General features: G+C 34.3%; 1 protein-coding gene across 8 annotated transcripts in view; it reads right to left on the bottom strand.

The window, feature by feature from the left end:
• NFIB (nuclear factor I B) overlaps positions 1-17,586 on the bottom strand; it is a 213,192-nt gene extending 195,606 nt beyond the window's left edge. For 7 of the 8 annotated variants that reach the window (XR_004255024.1, XM_032214159.1, XM_032214162.1 and 4 more), the window contains exons 1-2: positions 16,870-17,586; positions 10,781-11,312 (exon numbers count right to left, since the gene is read on the bottom strand). Coding sequence is in view for 7 of the 8 variants with exons in the window: in XM_032214159.1 (XP_032070050.1) it covers positions 10,781-11,312; positions 16,870-16,899 (562 nt within the window). In the remaining variant the exon portion in view is untranslated. The remainder of the gene's footprint in view (positions 1-10,780; positions 11,313-16,869) is intronic. The other variant, XM_032214165.1, reaches the window with a different exon arrangement.
• Between the last annotated feature and the right edge of the window lie 1,321 nt (positions 17,587-18,907).

The raw sequence follows: 18,907 nt of genomic DNA, 5'->3' as shown, positions 1-18,907 counted from the left end.
TGTTTCCACAGATGCACTGTTTCACTTCTTCCTGCAAAGAAACTATCCATGGTTATGGCTTTGATCCAGGAAGTAGACAAGTTTCTCTCCAAATAACGTGGACAAGAATTAATTATTATTATTTTAAATATTAAGATTTTTTTAAAATCCTAAGAAACCATCATGAAATATTTTTGTAACTGCTGTAATTCAAATGTAGGTCTTATTTACAGAACCAAAAATCAAACCTTATTGTGTCATTTTCTCTTGCCCATCTTATGCAACAGCTACTACCACCCCCCTTGAGGCAGAAGACCTATTTGCCATCTGTCTCTTGTTTTAGTCCCAGGCAAATCTGTTGTCATATTGTTTTTCTTTGCCCATGTTAGAAATGAATTTTCACATAAAGTTCCATTTTCTTAAGTACACATAGCTTACTAGGGGATGAGATGGACTAAAATTGTACTGTTATAATTTATTGTTTGTTTCTAATCTATGCAATGGACTCCCCCCCCCCCAACTGGACCTTGCAGTGACACTCCATAAAGCAGTCAAAAAGGGAATGGGGGCTGCAAAGCATTATTAGCATAAATTGGGTATGTCTCTCCAACAAATAAAATCAACTGCATCTTTTAGAAAGCTTGCAAAACTGTCTCAAAATAATTTTGGCACAGCTTCTCTGCTGGAAGTCCCAGGAGAACTGCAAACATGATCACATATAGACAACTGAGGATAGCCTTTAAACCAACTACCAATCTTTAAAAGATGCAGCTGTTTTAATCTTTCCAGAAGTCATGATTCCTTTTTCACTGACACTAACATGCTTTGCATAAGACTGATATATAGCATTTACTTTTCTCACATCTACATTTACCACATGGATCCTCTATTTTATGCAGAATACTTTCATTGAACGCTCTGGAACTTGTCAATATGATATTAAAAAACTGATCTATAGACCATGCCCCAATCATACAGAAAAAGCCTTAAGAATTAGTATGGGCAGGTAGGCTAGCAAGGACTTTTAAAATGAGGAAGGGGATATATCACCTATGGAATCTTTATTTGAGAACTTCTGACATCAATAATAGAAACTGATATGCAAGTCCAGCATTAGAATAGTCAAATTAACAGGCTATTCAAGTTATTTATTCCGTGACCCGTCAAAACCGCGGTCCACTAAAGCGCACCCGACGAAAGCGCGTACGTGACGTCATCAGCAGCGCGACGAAAAAAATTAAAAATAAATTAAATTAAAATTAAATTAAAGCAAGCCGATTCACATAAAGGTACGGGTTAGGTTTAGGGTTAGGGTTAGGGTTAGGTTAAGGGTTAGGGTTAGGTTTAGGGTTACGTTACGCGTTAGGGTTAGGTTTAGGATTAGGTTAAGGGTTAGCGTTAGGTTTAGCATTAGGTTAAGGGTTAGATTTAGGGTTAGGTTTAGGGTTAGGTTAAGGGTTAGGTTTAGGGTTAGGTTTGGGGGGGGTTAGGGTAAGGTTTTCGCTTTAATTTTAAATTTACCGCTCACAGCGCGATGTTTTCGTCGCGCTGTGATGATGTCATGTACGCGCTTTCGTCGAGCGCGCTTTAGTCCACCGCAGTTTTGTGGTGGAACCATTTATTCAAATTGATATATTATTCATGGCCCACTAATTTTGTTTGAATTTGTGTAATTACAATACTGAAAACACAAAATCCCTCAATATCCAGTATTTGTATACTATTTAGAAGTAGTGTACAAATATATCATCCCAGTATTTCCCAACTAACACTGGAATAATATAAATATTTAAATATATATTTAAAAAACAACAAGCACAGTTAAAACAGGTTTCAAAGTCTATACCAAGGGGTTTATCCAGAACTGCTATAAGTTTTAATGTGGTTGTCATAAAAGTTCAGAAAAAGAATTCAAAATGACTGCGTGCTTCTTTTTTAAAATGCACATTTTTAATGTGGGACAGCCTTAGGGAAGCACAGACCTAAAATTAGCCTTCTAGAAACAAGAAATCCTTTCCTTATCCTTTCTATATAAACAAGGGCTGCCAATTTGTCCCCATCATTGTCAGCAGACAAAAGCAAACCAAGACTGCAGCCAGACCACATTAAATAAAAGACATAGTAATTCCAGAGGCTGCCTAGAAGCCCACTGGGGTGTAAAGTCAAAACTGAAGCCTGCTTGTCAGCTATTTCCATAAAAGAACCAGAAGAAACAGTGACACTTCTATACAACAAAAAGGTCAAGGAGTTCATAGCCTTTTCATGACCCCAACAAGTCAAGGTCAAAAGATTCAGGTAGCAACTTGGCCTGGGCATAAGTTACTTGTTCAAATGAATTGTTTTAACAAATCAGCTTTGGTCAATTAAACCTAACAAGACATGTTGCATCACATAGCAGGGTTCCTGACACTGAGGCCATGAGCTGAGACTGGCCTCATAAAACAAGGCTTTTAACGTGGCATAACAAATTTAAGGTAATCCATCTAGAAACCTCAGACATCAGCAGAATAAAAAGCAAGCTGCCTTTACTAAGAGTAATTTTCACATCTTTTCATCTCAGACCACTAAGAACACTATGTTAATATATATATATATATATATATACACACACGCACGTGTGTGTGTGTATGCGCGCACGCGCACACACACAAACACACACATATATATATATACACACACACACACACATATATATATATACACACACACATATATATAAAAGAAATATTAGTTTTTAATGCTAAATTTGCAGCACAATTCTAGAAATGAATTCTGATGTAAATCTCATTATGTGAGATACACTTTAATGTAAACAATATTGTTAATGCCTTAGGAACTTTTTCCTTAAAATGCTTATAGCAATCTTCTTCAACTTCAGTGACCTCTAAACATATAAACTTCAACTCCTAGAATTCCCAAACAGTACAGTTTTGGTAAAGAATTCTGTAAACTGATCTTCACACATAGAGAGATGCATATGATTTTATAATTTCTACTTTTAGAGAGAAGAATGCTCAGCCTTCATCATGTTCAAAATGAATCTATCTACATTATTCTTTCTCAAAGCATCATAGGTTGGATTTAGAAATAGCAGGTAACTATTTTAAATAGTGGAAGGCTTCCACAGGTTACTCCTTAGATTGACTAAGAAATATAAAATGGCTATACTTAAAATAATAGCCACTGAATATTAAGAACTGTGAAGCACAAGAATTCATGACATCATGTAAAACAGCCCAAGTCATTCAGTCCATTTTATTTAGCACTTTATGCGGTGAAGATCAGTAGAATTTGAGCTCTATGAATCCTTAACAAATGTCTTTAGAATGTCTATGGAAGAATAGAACATCCTTGGAATATCTATCAAGAACTTGCTTGAAACTAATTTAATTACATTTCTTAGATAAACATGCTTACAAGTATGAATTATACATATGCAAGCAAATCAAAATTGGCAACAAGTCCTTGCCTTCCTATTTGCCAGCATGCAATGTGTGCGTCCTCATCCTTGGAAACACGGCCAAAAATTTTCATTTCTCAAATTATTAAATTACAAAATGTGACAATGATTAATTATTTAATAGATATTTTTACTTCATAGAATAAGCAGCCTTTTCTGTGTAAAACAGCCAACATCTATGCTATTTCATGAATTATTCTGTGGACCACCACAGTATAATCTGGGAGATGGAACACATGGACATCCAGATTCTACAATAAACCCACTGCCTGGACTCCTAAACAACATGGCCAATATGCTATGGTCCAGCAACATATGAAGTGCCATATAGGACACAAGCATTATTTAATCAGTGAAAGTCCAAAACCTAGGGTCAAACTGCACCTAAATATGTAAATTTAAAACCCATAATCAGAGGTGAGTATGTTGATAATTAATCAGAACAGAGAAAATAATTTAATCCCCTTCTCTACTAGTAACTTGAGGAAAAATCATACTCTGAATCTTACTACTTCAAGTAAGGAGGAACTCTTCATGTCGCTAATGTGTGAAATGTCTCATAAAAGTAAGAAGATGGGTTTTCCTCAGGACCACAGCAAAAATAATAACTGCTACATTTCTTTTCTAACCCCGTAATTATTAGTTCCAGCAACTACTGTTATTTCCATTTTTAAAACCATTCTTTAATTACGAATATGCATTTAGCTTATATCCACAAGACCAAATTACCCTAAATACATCTCGTAATTGGGCTTATGTCATCCTTTGCAAAAACTTGTGAAATTTACCAAGCAAAATTATATCAACCATCTAATTGAAGCTTAATGTATTCAGGTTTTATAAAATTAGACTAATTTAAGAATGTTCTCCATCTATTATTGACATTTACTGTTGCATGGGCTTCTGCTTCTGCAATAGTTTTCTATCTTCTTCCTAAATCTTAAACTAACATTAGAGTGGCCCACTACTTGTTATAGCAGATTGAGGGACACAGATCAAAAGAGAAAATTGTTCTGCTTATAAAAACTGCTGTGTTGATGAACAAACATCCATCTGGATTCTTCTCACAAAAATAAAATGAATATAGTATCTAAAGAGCTGTCCTTTCAAAATTCTGTACATTCATAATGTCATAAGGTATATTATAAAGAACATACTTTCCAGAAGATATGGTCAAAAACTGAACTTTACCAATAAAATCTTTAACTTAAGTAGTAATTATGCACTAGCTTTTATTTCTTTATAGTGGAATTTTGTTTAACACTGCATAGCAGAAATTATTCTGAATCACTTTCCGTTAAATATTTTATTACCCACTTCTAATTTTACTTCAAAATATTAGAAAACACCATTATTTTTACTAAATAAACTGATTCAAAACATTAAACACTTGCCTTCCTATACAAATACAAACTAAGAAGCAATAAGAGTTGTTTCTAGAGGTCCTTTTATAGGAGCAGAAAAAGCATTACTTCTTACTAAAGCTAGTTCTGCAACATTCTTTCAACTAATCTGCCTTGCTGCTGGGTCCCCTCCATTTTATAATTCCAAACAATCCAGAGACCCTCAGAAATAGCGTTAAGTAAAACAAGAAATTGTAATAACTGAGAAACTATGTTGCATATCCATTTACTCATTTCTGATCCAATTGATTAATTCACCTCCTACATTTCTAAATAAAATTGTGTGCTTCTTTTCCAAAGATTGGATTTTTAAAAAGTTTCTGGTCCAGAACATGAATTAGTTACTGCAATCATTAAAATGTCTAGACAAAAATCATGCTTATGTTGGCATGCAAGTTATTAAGAATGCTTTTTGATTTTCAAGAAATAGTACATTAAATATTCAATATTAATATATTAATACATTTAATATTATTATTGATATGCTTTATATCTAATGAAAATTCCAAGACCAAACAAAACACTCATTTTGCTCAATACACCAAATTGTATGCCAAATCCTACTGAAAAGTGAACAATGCTGGAATATGTAATACTGTAATGAATATTTTAATACAATACGGAAGAGTGACATCAATAAAAAAGTAACATTTTTACATGCAAGGGAAACAATGAGTCATTCAAGTTTGGCAGCAGCCATTTTGTGCAAACATCTTAAATGGCTAGGTGTACATATCACATTAAACCAGTACTTCCCAAACTTGGGTAAATTACCCAAACTTCAGTAAAAGTGCTTTTCCTGTGGGTAACACAAACCCATTACCCAATCACAATAAGGATATTTAAACTGACTTAAAAATATTTTACAAATGAAGGCAAATATATGTGTCCCAGGATAATGTTGCAGGATCTAATCGGAGTCAGTCATGGGACCAGAGGTTGAGTCTTCCGAGCTTTCAGACTTGTGCTGGAGCCCATCCTCAAGGAATTTCTCTCTACCAGAATATGTGGTAGAGAGATGTTCCCTGAGGATGGGCTCCAGCACAAGTCCGAAAGCTCGAGAAACTAAACCTCTGGCCCGGTGACCAATCCGGATTGTATTCTGCATGGGTAATGACATTAAAAGTTTGGAAGCACTGCATTAAACTGAGTTCACAATAGGTTACAATGTGGTTTACAAACCGCAATGGCTATGCTCATATTTCTAGATCGCTGGAATTGACTTTATTTCATAAATAATATAGTACTAGTGATTTCTACAGAAACTTGCTACCACTGGCATAATTAAACTAATTTTACATAGAAAATTGCATGAACAAATGACTATTATCCATACCCTCTGAAGTCCTTAGAAACATAGAAATGTACTTCATGTCTCATGTAAAACACATTATACACATACACAAATATCAATTACACTATGTTGTTTTTGCATTACTACATGGTTTATTTCAAGTATCTAATTTTTAAATTGTCATTTCACTGCGTGCAAAATATATCTTCTCAAAATCGTTATTCTAATATCTTTAAAATGGTCAATACACTGTTAAAAGTTAGTCAATATTGCAACTGTTTCAATAAGCAGTAGCAGATTATGTTTTACGTTCTGCTGCATTGTAATAGTTCCTTTCAAAAAACAATAAACCTGTACCTTAACTTAGCCTTTATGACTGCTAAATTGACATGTCCAGATTATTGTTTTCAATATTTATTTTAACGGATAAAATTCTCATTCTATTTACAATTATTAACCTCAATCAATATACTAGTCAAAATGTATAACACACAAAAAATAGTTTCAAAAAACAATTTAAAAAAATACTTAACTCAAATTTTCCTTTTTAAAACTTTTTAAAATAAATTATATTTATCTTAATATCTATTACTGCATTAATACGTACCAGGAAGGAGAGAGAAATAACTAATGCCTAATATTAATGTCCCCAATGAATACAATACAGTTGCAAATTGTGTATGCTTAAAAAGATTCTCCCAAGATGATACTAATAATATAAACTATTACCAATTCCTCCAAGATAATTCACCTTCTAGATATAAACTACATGTAAGTTACAATTGTAGAAGGCATGTGAATTGAATATAATGCCAACAAAGAACGTGTGGGTGTTATAATATAATATAATATAATATAATATAATATATATTATATATATATATATATATATATATATATATATATATATATATATATATATATATATATATATATACACACACACACACACACACACTCTTTTACTTTATTCTTAGAATCAACTATTCTCTTTTTTCTTATTCTTATAATCAGCAGTCACCTGATCTGTTCCCCCTTTTTTTCTACAGACATGATACATTTCAGCACTTGTATAGGCCAGATTTCCTTCATGTGGCTTTTTAGGTAAAACTGCTAGCCTATTAATTAAGAGAATAATGGAGGTTTGCATGAAAACAATATTAATACTATCTAGGAAACAGCAGCAATGCCTTAGTCTTTGCACTGGCCTTGGGTGCCAACTCATGCAGCTTACTTACAAAAATAATTGATGTTTTACAATCTGATAATCCAAGTGCACCCAAACTAAAGCAAACCGGGATAAACTGTATCTTTCGGTGGAAAACAAAATATATTTCTATTTGCTTGATTAATGAAAGCAGTATTAGACTCCTAATATTTTTAATCAAGGTGCTAAAGCTGAATTAGTTATGTAAGTTTATTGAAATAAAAAACATGGTGCAATTCCATGACATATAAATAAGACTCAGAAACACTGTGTGCTATGTGTGTTATGTGTTATCATAATTATTTTAAGGACACATAATATATCCCAAGATGCATTAGGCAGCCTAAAATAAAAGCATGCATTTCTTTATAACTCCAGAACAGCAAACACCAGGAGGATTAAATTATTTAGAAAAGAAATACACACCAAAAATAGTTCATTTCAATAAAAAAAGAAGAACTTTAAAAATGTGCTGCTATAGAATAAAAAAGTTATCTATTAGAGGACAGATTTCTTTTATCTGAAGTTCTACTGCAGCAAATAAATACAACAGCTTTCATTCAGTGATTGTCAAAAAACTTTCCAATGTGCCCACTGCAATGCAGATGCCAACCAACGAATCAAAGGCATTCAGAAACTAGACAAAGAGGGTTTGATGCCAACCTCGGTGCCACTGGCAACCATTATTGGCATCAAGCACATTGTCTGCTTTTCCTCCCCCACTCTGCTGGCACTTGACAAACAAAATGGCGGTTCTTGTAGAAACGGAACACAGCATAAGAGCTGTACTGATTGAATCAAATATTACCAACTGATTTTATAGACTGAAACACAGCCTATACCAAATAAAAGAAACTAATAAACATATCCTTTTCAGTTAAGCAAGATACTGTAATCCTAATTCTTAATTTTGAATGAATTTAACTAGAACATGTAACATTTAAATTAATGTTATTAAAACAGGCTTTTTGCTTCATCTGCACACCTGTAGACCACAAATTATTTTAAAGACTATTTTCTGCCCTTAGCTAGCAAAAGGAATCAACATCAATCAAATAAGAATTTAATTCTCTTGTGTTTTGAAACTTTAAGATGGGAATTCTGGAAAAAAACTGATGGCAAAAGAGAGAGGGCAGGTTTTTGTTTTTGTTTTTAAAAAAGAGTTATATACTGTCAATACCATAACTTGGTAGACTGGTAGATTTGGAAAAACTGAAAAATACTCTCCAGCAAATAATAAAAGTGACTTATATTTCTATATCAAGAAATTATCAATATATTGTAGCATTACTCTGCTCTGCAATGCGGATACCAAGTAACAAATCACAGGCATTCTAGTCTAAACAAAGAAGGTCCAATGCCAACCTTGGTGCCACTGGCAACCATTTCTGGCTCTCAAACTATTCTTCCTCATGTTTTTGCCAATGTTTCAATATAGCTCTATTTTATTCTTTCATTCATTCAAGAATTTTATCTTTTTTTCTCTCCATGAATTTTTCTTATCATCCCACCCATTAACCAATGACACAATACCAAGTAGCTATTCATGTACTTAGCTAGAAAACCAACTCTCTTTAAAAATATTTTAGTTTGCTATAACTCATGTATATATGTAACCAGCCTTCATTCCCTGCCTGCCAATGGATTAAGAGGAAGCTACCTTGAGAATAATTCAAACCTAGAATCTTATTCTATACAAAGGAAAAATGAACATATATTTCTACCACAAAAACAGTTAACTCCAAAACATGGAGTTTTGTATCACTTGTGATAGTGTCCTTCTATAGGTAGCTTAATATAGAGATACCAACTTTTCATCCACAATTGTCACTAACTGAAAGAATATTGGAAAAATCCAATCATCTTAAAAAACATTTACAGAAGTTATTTTGACAATTCATACACAGACCCTAGTATCATCTGATATCATCAGTGTTTTACAGGAATCCATCTCTCAATGCAAGCAAACATAGCATCCAAAGAAATATATATGCACAGATATAAAAATGCTGTATTCATTTTATTTTCAAATACAGGTGACTTTCTAATGGAGATAATATGCAACCAAGTAAAATATTCCATCATAAAGTCCCTGACTACGTACAACTGTTCTACTTATAGTTAACAGAACTATATTAACTATATTTAACACTTGTTTCAGTTACTAATATTATGTTTTTAAATACTCTTTGAGGTGAAGGGAATATATAGTTCATATAATCAGATCGAAATTTTCACTATTGTTTTTCTTTCAAGATTAATTTGTAGTGTATTTAAATTCATATAATCCTAAATGAGGGTCTCCTTCAATTCCATTCAAAGATTGCAGACTTAGATTACAAGAATTTTCAAATGCATATCACAGCAAAGCTTAGAAGGTTAGCCATGCTAAACTCACATTGAGACCAATGGAACGTAAATAATATTCACTTGCTCTAAACTGGAAATCAGTTTTATAACTGCTTTCATTATTGAAAAAGAGAACTGTTTTTATGGTAAATGTTTGTTTTTCACGGTAAAGATACTATACAGTAACTGTATAAAGTTAGAAGTTAACAACGACAATATTGGACTGAATTATACAAAATCAACACTAGGAATATCAAGAAAAAGCCAAGTCTTTTGGTAGTATCACCAGAAACATGCAAAATAATTTTACTTTTTAATATTTGTATTCACATTCCCCATCCATCTTTCTTTTGGCAGTTTCTAGAACCAGGCCAATTTATGTAAAAAGCCGCCATCTGCAAATTCTCCACGATTATAACAGACATATTTATTATGTGGTTCTAGAAACAATCTACCATAATGGTTAAAGGCTTTAATGTAAAAAATGTATGTAACAAAAAACATAACAAATTCTACATTAGATCAAATATCATCACTGAAAACAAATCATCTAAGTAGATATACAATCATAACGTTAGCCATAAAAGTGTTTCATTACATTATAATTTAAAACAACAATATCGAAGCAATGTTTAAAATGTGTGCAGAAGTTATTGTTTACCTCAAAATTTGGAGAAATGCCACACTATGAACACTGATAATGCGGCTGCATAACAATATATATAAAATAACATGCCATTTTTTCATTCTTTTATATTTAATGGTTCTATTTTCATAATGAAGACAGAACAATGGCAAATAAGTATCTATTAATTTTAAAATATGAATACAATTGTTATGAATATATTCTGTAACACACACCAAAATCATTCCTAGTATTTTTCAACTTTTATAACAAATGTTAATGTGTATTTTGTATATTCCTGCATCTACTGTATACATTAGCAAGCACATATCAATATCTATAAACATATATGAAATGTTTAAAGCTTTTTTAAAAACAAAAACAAAAAGGTGGTTTAGCATTTTCATGTGCATATGTGTATAAATATCTAAATAAATAAATAAAATATTTTTAAAAGCCCTACCTTGATCCTGCACATAATATGCCAGAAACAAATCAAGCTCCTTGACTGATACTGTTATGTGATGTGGCTGAACGCAAAGTGCTGGATTTGTGCAATGGGGGGATTTCATGAGCCGTTCTCCATCGGTACTTTCCAGGGGGATACCTTTAAAAAGGATCACCATGACTAGATCCAGGCGCCAGACTTTGTCTGCTTGCCTAAGGCAGTCGATTCTCCTAATCTTGCCCTTTTGGTCAGGATTGGATAATACACAGCATGGGTGCTTCTTCCCAGTAACAGTAAGCACAAAATCCTCTCGATATTCTTGGCGGATATCTTTGCGCAATTTGGCGAGAAGCCTGGATGCCCACTTCTGTTTAATTTCTGGCTTTTCACTAAGTAACTCATCCTTGACTGCTCTTTCTTCATCTTTTGACATTCGTTTTTCATGTTTTTTAAAGTACTTGCGTTTTCGAGCCTGAAGGTTGAACCACGTATAGGCAATTGCACGGACATGTGGAAGAAGTGCCTCAATGAATGGGTGAAATTCATCCTGTTGGAAGAAACAAATAGAAAAAACAAAACTTCAGGGACCAGTTTTACTTATACAACCACAAACAATTATTTTTTGGGTGGGAAATGAGTAAAATGCAAAGTTATGTCATGAGCATTCCTAAACATTTTTAGCAGGCTTACAATTCCTAGAAAAGATACATACATATTAAAAAAGTGTATATGGATAATTCACTTATGGGAGTAATATTTTATAATATACCAATTCCTTGGGCTTGATTCAAAACTTACATACAATTATATTAGTTTAAAATCAAACAAAATGGCTTTGGGATTTTGAATGCTTTGGCTGTGATTTAACAAATGACAAATAATGGTACAGCAAATTTTTAAAAATATTAAAAATGTAGAAGTTAATATTGCAAATCATTCATATTCTGTATTCAGAAACATTATGGTATTTATGTTCAATGTTGCATTATGTAGTTTTCACTTTTGTCATCAGCAAAAGTCTGATGATAACACAAACACCATGAACAATGAAAATATAACTCAATCCCTTATTAATCACCCAACATTCCAGTTATCATAGTATTATTCTAGCAGGAATAACTACAGAAATCAAGAAATAAGGCAAGAAAGGCCAAAGAAAAGACATCGTTCTAATAAAATTAGGGTATCTTATAGCGTTCACCAGATGCACGTTTCCCTGCTTAACTTTACAAAAAAAATATTAAAAAAATACTGAAAAGTTTCATGGAACTGAATTGTTTCATTCCACTATGGGGTACAAAATTTCACGGAATTAATTACCTATTAAGTCAAGGATGGTTCTGAAGTATGTAATAATTATTTCACTCCACCACCACCAACCCCCCAAAAAAACCTTTTAGGTACACAAAGAAAAAAGGATAATTTGAAACAAACTTTGCTTACTTTGTGATCTAACACACTGTGGCAATGTGATATTAATACTGCGTTATTGGGTAAACTTTTTTTCCTGAAATACATAGATATATTGGACTTGCAAACTTTTCCTTTTACAGGCTTTACCTAACTATTCATACATATTTTTGATATTTTATTATTTGTTTAAATTGACTAAACTTTGGTTAATACTAGCAATTACTTTATTTTGATCAATAAGAACTACTAAGGTGTTTTGCCTCAATTTCCATCATTGTCACATACAGTATATAATTTACGTCAAAGAAAAATTATCTCTATAGTCCTGGCACCTATCATAAGATTTGAAAGAAAATTGTGACAAAAGAGATAAATGTTACTCATTCATTTGTTTGACCTATTATTTTTTTAGACCATATTTAATTCAAATTGGATTTAAATCATAATACTGTAAAATATTGACACAAAAATTAGTCCTGATATAATTAAATTGTACTTTTCAAGCCAAATGTAGCATATATATTAATACTAAAATACTTAAAATTAATGACATTTGTTTTCCAATTAAGAATCCTATATTTAAGATTGAGAACATAAAATGTATTAAAATTCAATTCAAAATTCCTGTAGAGTTTTATCAAACAGTTCATACAATCAACTAAATTACTCAACGAAAGTTCATGCAAAACATTTACAGCAAATACTGAAATGTTCTTTAAATTGAATCCTGCATTTTTATAAGTAAAAATAGCAAGATTTTATAATAACACCTAATACTAAGACTTTTCAAGAAGTACTGTAAGACCTGCAATGGTTTGGTTTTATATATGTCTCTTTCCTTTTTAGGGCAGACATTAATCAAAGTAGAATAGAAATACAGGGCATAAAAAGAATTATAATACAATTAAAACAAGGTTTCAAGCAATTACTAAAGTGATAAGCCATTCTACACAGGGACTTTTAAGTTTTCTGTTACTTTAAGGGCACAAACTACATTAAGGAAAGAGTTAAACCACAATCTGCTCTTTGTGTGGGAAGAGAGCACAGCTTAGAGCAACCACAGCCCTCGATAAGACTTCCCTATCTCAGTGCACTCTGATGCCATTTTTTTAATACCACAGTTTCTTTTTCTCAGAAACTGAGTGCTATAGAATTCTTAGTAAAACATGTATTTCAATAAGAAACTTCATTCATTACTTTTAACTTTTATAAGAAATTATTAAAAAGTCTAGGAATTGAGTTGTTAGAAACTAGGTCTAGTATGTTTAAAAATTATTTTACAATATATATTACCCCATAAATTCCAAACAAAGATCTTGTGATATTGACATTTCAGATCATGGTATTTGGCATTTTAACAAAAAAAAACCTATGAAGTTTTGGGTTTTAATTTTATTTTATTTTAATCACATTTAGGCAACTACAGACCTACCTGAATGCAACAGTGCATGGTGTCTGTGATTACTATTACTATTGTACTCTGTGTTTTTAAAATTATACACACTGGTTTCAAATTCTAATTTTACCTATAAAGTTTCCAGAATGTATTTACTGCTATGAAAATGCAGCTATAAAATCCAAGTTATCTGATAAAAAAAATACATTCATGTTTTTCAACTCCTGCATTAAATAACAGATGTTGGCTTAAAATTCATATTTAAATAAAATTAAGTCACTGATATACATATCAACTATTGTAACATTCCAAAATATTGTTGAAATAAAAACTGCTTCTCAAGTAAAACTTACATTACACAGGTTCTCTTCAAAAATGCTTACACACTATAAAATCTGATATTTTGAAAGATGCACAATGTAAGAAAAAGTTGTATTTTGCAGAGATTACAATAAAAACAAAGAGCAAACTTTGTAACAGATAAATCAAGCTTCTTAGTTATTTTAAACCACAATACTTATGAATCTACAATCATTGTCAATTTCCACAATATCTTCATGTTATTTACCTTCCGCTATAAAAAAAACTTATTTTTTTCTCCAGAAAAAAGAAAAGAAAATGATTTCCCATTTCTATTTTACCTTCCTATTAGTTTGTTAAATGAATTCAGAAAATTATTTCACAAAATAAAGTTAACACTGCAAAGATATAGCCAAAGGCACACACACTTACGTTTAATTGTCAATTTATTAATTCTAGCTTTGATATAAAATACCGTAAATCTGTATTTACTGCTGGGCTACTTCTTTAAAAAAAGACTTCAGCTGTGAGTACTAACAAACATAGGGAACTATTCATGAACCTAAAAACTAAGTTTATATTAATTACACAAAAAGAGGAATGTGTTCAGATAATCCTGTTTTATTTAACCAGGTTAGGTTTCCAAGATACAAAATGTCTATTGACACCTTATTTATTCTTATATCTTATAGATTTCAATGCAACTTAATTTGACTCCAAAGTAACCACAACCATACAAAGTAACCGCTCCTAAAATCCAACTATTTTTATATAGATTCTTTTTTAAAGGTTATCAAATGCATGTTCTATACCATTTTTAGCCTATCAGATATTTCTTTTCCTCATTTCTAAGATTTCTAACAACAAATATATTATAAAATACTGGTAGTACAATATTATATTCACCATAAACCTGCTCTGCAAACATGGGACAATGGGTATGTATTCAAAATTTGAGGGGGGGGGGTGGTGATGGTGTCTGAATTTTGTCCCAACTGTTCTTATAACTATTCATTCTTCAAGTCTGTGAATTATAAATTCACAAACTAAATAGAAAACCAGCTTAGAAATCATTTGGGCAAAGCAATACACATTTCATTTCAAAACCAGTGGGCATTTTGTTGAAACACTTGACTTATCTTAAATTGGTCGATACTAGGTTTGCCGTAAAACTGTTTCAGACTTGTAGATTGCATGCAAACTTCACCTAAATAATTTGTTTTGTTTTGGAAAAGACAAAGTGACATTTAATGCTATGCTTATGGTAAATAAGCAAGTCATAAAACTTGCTTAATAACAGCCAAGGAAAATTTTAATACTTCGATTGTAATAAGTTCAGGCACAAATACCTATTCTAAAACATTTCTGTGAACTGAGACTTTAGGCCAGAAACAAGAATGGATAATACCTTACGTTACAAATAAAGCATATTACATTAAAAACTTAAGCTAAATTTTCAGCTACACCTATCACCACAGAAACCCAAACATATGATCCTAGACCAAAGCCAAATCATGGCTTTGCAAGGGAATCCTAGGAAACTAACTAATATGTGTTCTATATGGCTAGTAGAAGTCCCCTTAAGTATTAAATGTTATACATGAAGAGAAAACAGTATATTGAATTTTACAATGTTCTGCCAACTGATCAAGAGGCATAAAACATGTGTGCGCATTGAAGTGTAAGTGCTGACTTTTTATAATTTCTCAAATACCTCAGAACATTTTTACACCTGTTTTGCATCAGTAAAGTTCCCATTTACTTGCTAAAAAGATTCCAGTTAATCACACTTTGATGCCAAACAAAATATAAACAATAAAAACGTGTCAGCCAAAAAGCTACAGGACTGTATCCAATCACTGAATAATCCTTATCATTGTTTAAATCTTCATTCATAATTTGTGAATGCTCCAGTCCAATAGAATTACAATGGCTTCCAATTGTCAAAGGAAAGTTTTATTATTTTGATCCTAATACCAACCAAAATATTACATAACAAAGACTTCCCACAAATATTAGCTAATTAGTATGCATTAACACGTTCAAATTGTACCCTAAGATTTCAATCAGACCTGATTTTTTTATATGCTACTTGGAATATCTAATGAATGAAAAAATGGTACAAATGTCACATGCTTTTAGACACTTGAACATCACAAAGGCATTTTCTATGCTATAATTTATATTGGATCTGACTCCGCGCTTTTTTTTCTTTTGAAACTTCTATGCCACCAACCTTTACTCCAATCACACCATGTGTTGCAATTTTAACTATCTTATGTGAATGGAAACCACATAAGATTAAATCAATATACATTTTGTCTAAATGTTCTTCAAAGCAAAATCATGTATGTGTAGTATACACAATTACTCAGTTTTAAAAATACATGAGTGTCTGCAGGCCTAATATTAGCAGGAAAGGTTGAGTTTTCCTTATGACCTTGGGTGTTGACTTCAAAAAGTTCCAAGTACCGGAATTTATCAAGGAAAAAATGTATAGGATAATAAAAAAGCAAGCCTTCAGCTAAGTCACCTTTTCTCAAACCAGCCTTAAGTATATATGATTAATTCAGCATGGGATGGTATTATGTTACCAGCCATTGCTTAATTAAAAATAAGGGAACACTTTCCTTTTTCAGGTTAAGTGTATCTGCAAAACGGATCGTTATTTTGTGGCGAATTCATGTGAATCTACACGACGTGGCTGCTAGTTCTAATCACTTTTTTTCCTGTAAGAGTAATTTAATAATGCTCGTTTATTATTGTCATTCTGAAATATTTATATTTCGTCCCTATCCCCCCCCACACAAACAAACACACCTTGAAATAGGTTTATACCACAAATACATGCATTTTAATCGTCCCCCCTTATAAAATCAAGGACGGAACGGATGTTCCTTTGAACAGTTCTAATCATAGGTACTCGGTGCAACTCGGTACAAGTTTACTTCCCCCCTTTAAAAAAAATAAAGGAAAAGAAAAAAGGCGGCTATACCTGAGTGAGACAGATGGGAGAATACATCATGACTTCGCTCTAAGATAGCACTTCTGCCGAGAGGAAAAGTATCAAAAGCGCAACGGCTTCATCTATTCATTTTACAATCATCTAACGCTTCCAAAAGGAAAAGATGGATCCGGAGAAAGCTCTGCTTTGAATCGCCACAACTTCGCAACCAGCCCCGGTCCTCCTTAAATAGCCAAAGATTCAAGTTCACTCCGAGCGCTAGATTTCCCGGGGTGAAATCCAATCTACACTTTTAACCCTCTTGTTCTCGGCGGCGGTTCACTCTCGCTGCTGTTTTGCAGTGGCTGCTGGTGAAATGGGACAGGAGGCGGAATGGGGATAGGGGGTGGGGGTTGAATGGAATGCAGGGAGTTAAGCGGGGGGAGGTTCGGGATATATTTTTTTCCTTCCTTCGCGTTGCTTTTTTTCCCTCTTTCTCCCGGATTTCCAAGCGCTTTGGAAAAGCAGCTAGCGGGATACACCACGGTACTATCAACCACGTTGCCAAAGTTCAAGGTTGCAGCGGCGGAGCAGGAAAATCCTGGCGTATCCTGGCAAGCGAAACTTTGCAACAGCCCTGTGCAGTAGAGCGCCAACCCTGGAGTCTGTGTGTGCGTGTGTGTGTGTGTGTGTGCGCGCGCGCGCGCGCGTCCCCCAAGGCTGCAGAAACAGTTCGCAGCAGCAGCAGCCTCTGCCTCCCTCTCTCTCCCTCTCTGTGTGTCTCTCCACCCCCTTTCTCTGTGGATAATGTTCAGAGCCTGCTTTTCAAACGCCCACTGTAATAAAAATGATCTCTTGAAAATTCAAAACGATCAATCTCTGGTTTCCCCTCCTCCTCCCTTACACTCTTTCCCCTTTCTTCGGTGTACTGGTTTCTGCAAGACCTGGAAGTTCAGCAGAGGGGGAGGGCATTTTTACCGCCTTTCTCTGGCCCTTCCTTCGTTGTAGCTTTCTCAAACACTTTGGAATTTCGGTTTATTATTTAATTACACAATCGATGCATACGTTCCCCCCCCCCCGTCGCTGCTGCTGCTGTAAATGCACCTCTTCCGAGCCCCTTCCTTTCTCCTCTCCCTGCCTTTCCTCTTTAATCACTGCCGTACAGTACTTAGAGCTTGGCCACACATTTTCCCAAACGCGCTTTACTTTTGCACACACTCTCACTTTCCTTCCCCTTTCCGGGGGGGACTCAAAAGCGAGCCCATTGGGGGGGGACTGGGGAGCGTTTTCCTAGTTCAAGTTCTGAAAGAGCGCGGCAACAACACCGCCCGGTGGAAAATTCCTTCACAGGGGGGGGGAGAAAGGGTGGGGCGAAAGAAACCCCAACCCGATCTGTCTGCAGATCCTGAATCTCGCCGATCGAGGGGAAGGGGCTACAAAGCGGGAAAGTTTTTGCCTCTTCGCTACCGATTAGACAACAGGAACGGGAGGGGGGTGTGGGGGTGTGGAGGAAATGTGCGTTGGCGGCTCTTCCCCTGCATACGTTTGCAGCCTAGGCAGCGTCTGGAAACCCGCGACCCCGTCGCCTACATGTGGAACAAGGTCACCGAACTGAAGACTCGCTCAGATTTCTCCCTCACTCCACCCTGAAAAGTGAAAGCCAGCCTGCTCTTTGCAAACCCTGTGGTGGAAAGGCGCCATGCTCGTAGGGAACCCCTTCCACGTGGCCTCCATCCCCGCCCGAGACTTTCGCTCCTGCCCGTGTCTGATTTGTGGGGGTCCGTTTCGGGCAGCAGCCTTTTCCACCAGGGTGCGAGGAGGAAATGGGTGGCGGGCCCCCTGAGGGAAGCAAAAAAGAAAAGGAAAGCCAGCTGCTGGAGCAATAGGCCCGTCTGCTTTCAATCTCACCCACCAGCTCGTGCCAAGAAGAAGTTCGCGCCCGCGGGTTTTTTGTTTTTCCAGGAATGCAAGCATATTAAAGCACACACACGCACTCACTAACGACGTTCTCACACTCGCCCTAAGGCGGGAAGTCAGTTTGAAGAACGTTTTTTTTCCCCTTCGCACCCCCGTGTGCGTGCTTGCGAGG

This window comes from Thamnophis elegans, chromosome 3 (assembly GCF_009769535.1).
Source record: "Thamnophis elegans isolate rThaEle1 chromosome 3, rThaEle1.pri, whole genome shotgun sequence".
NCBI lineage: Eukaryota > Metazoa > Chordata > Lepidosauria > Squamata > Colubridae > Thamnophis > Thamnophis elegans.
This window is presented reverse-complemented; position numbering and strand designations above follow the sequence as displayed.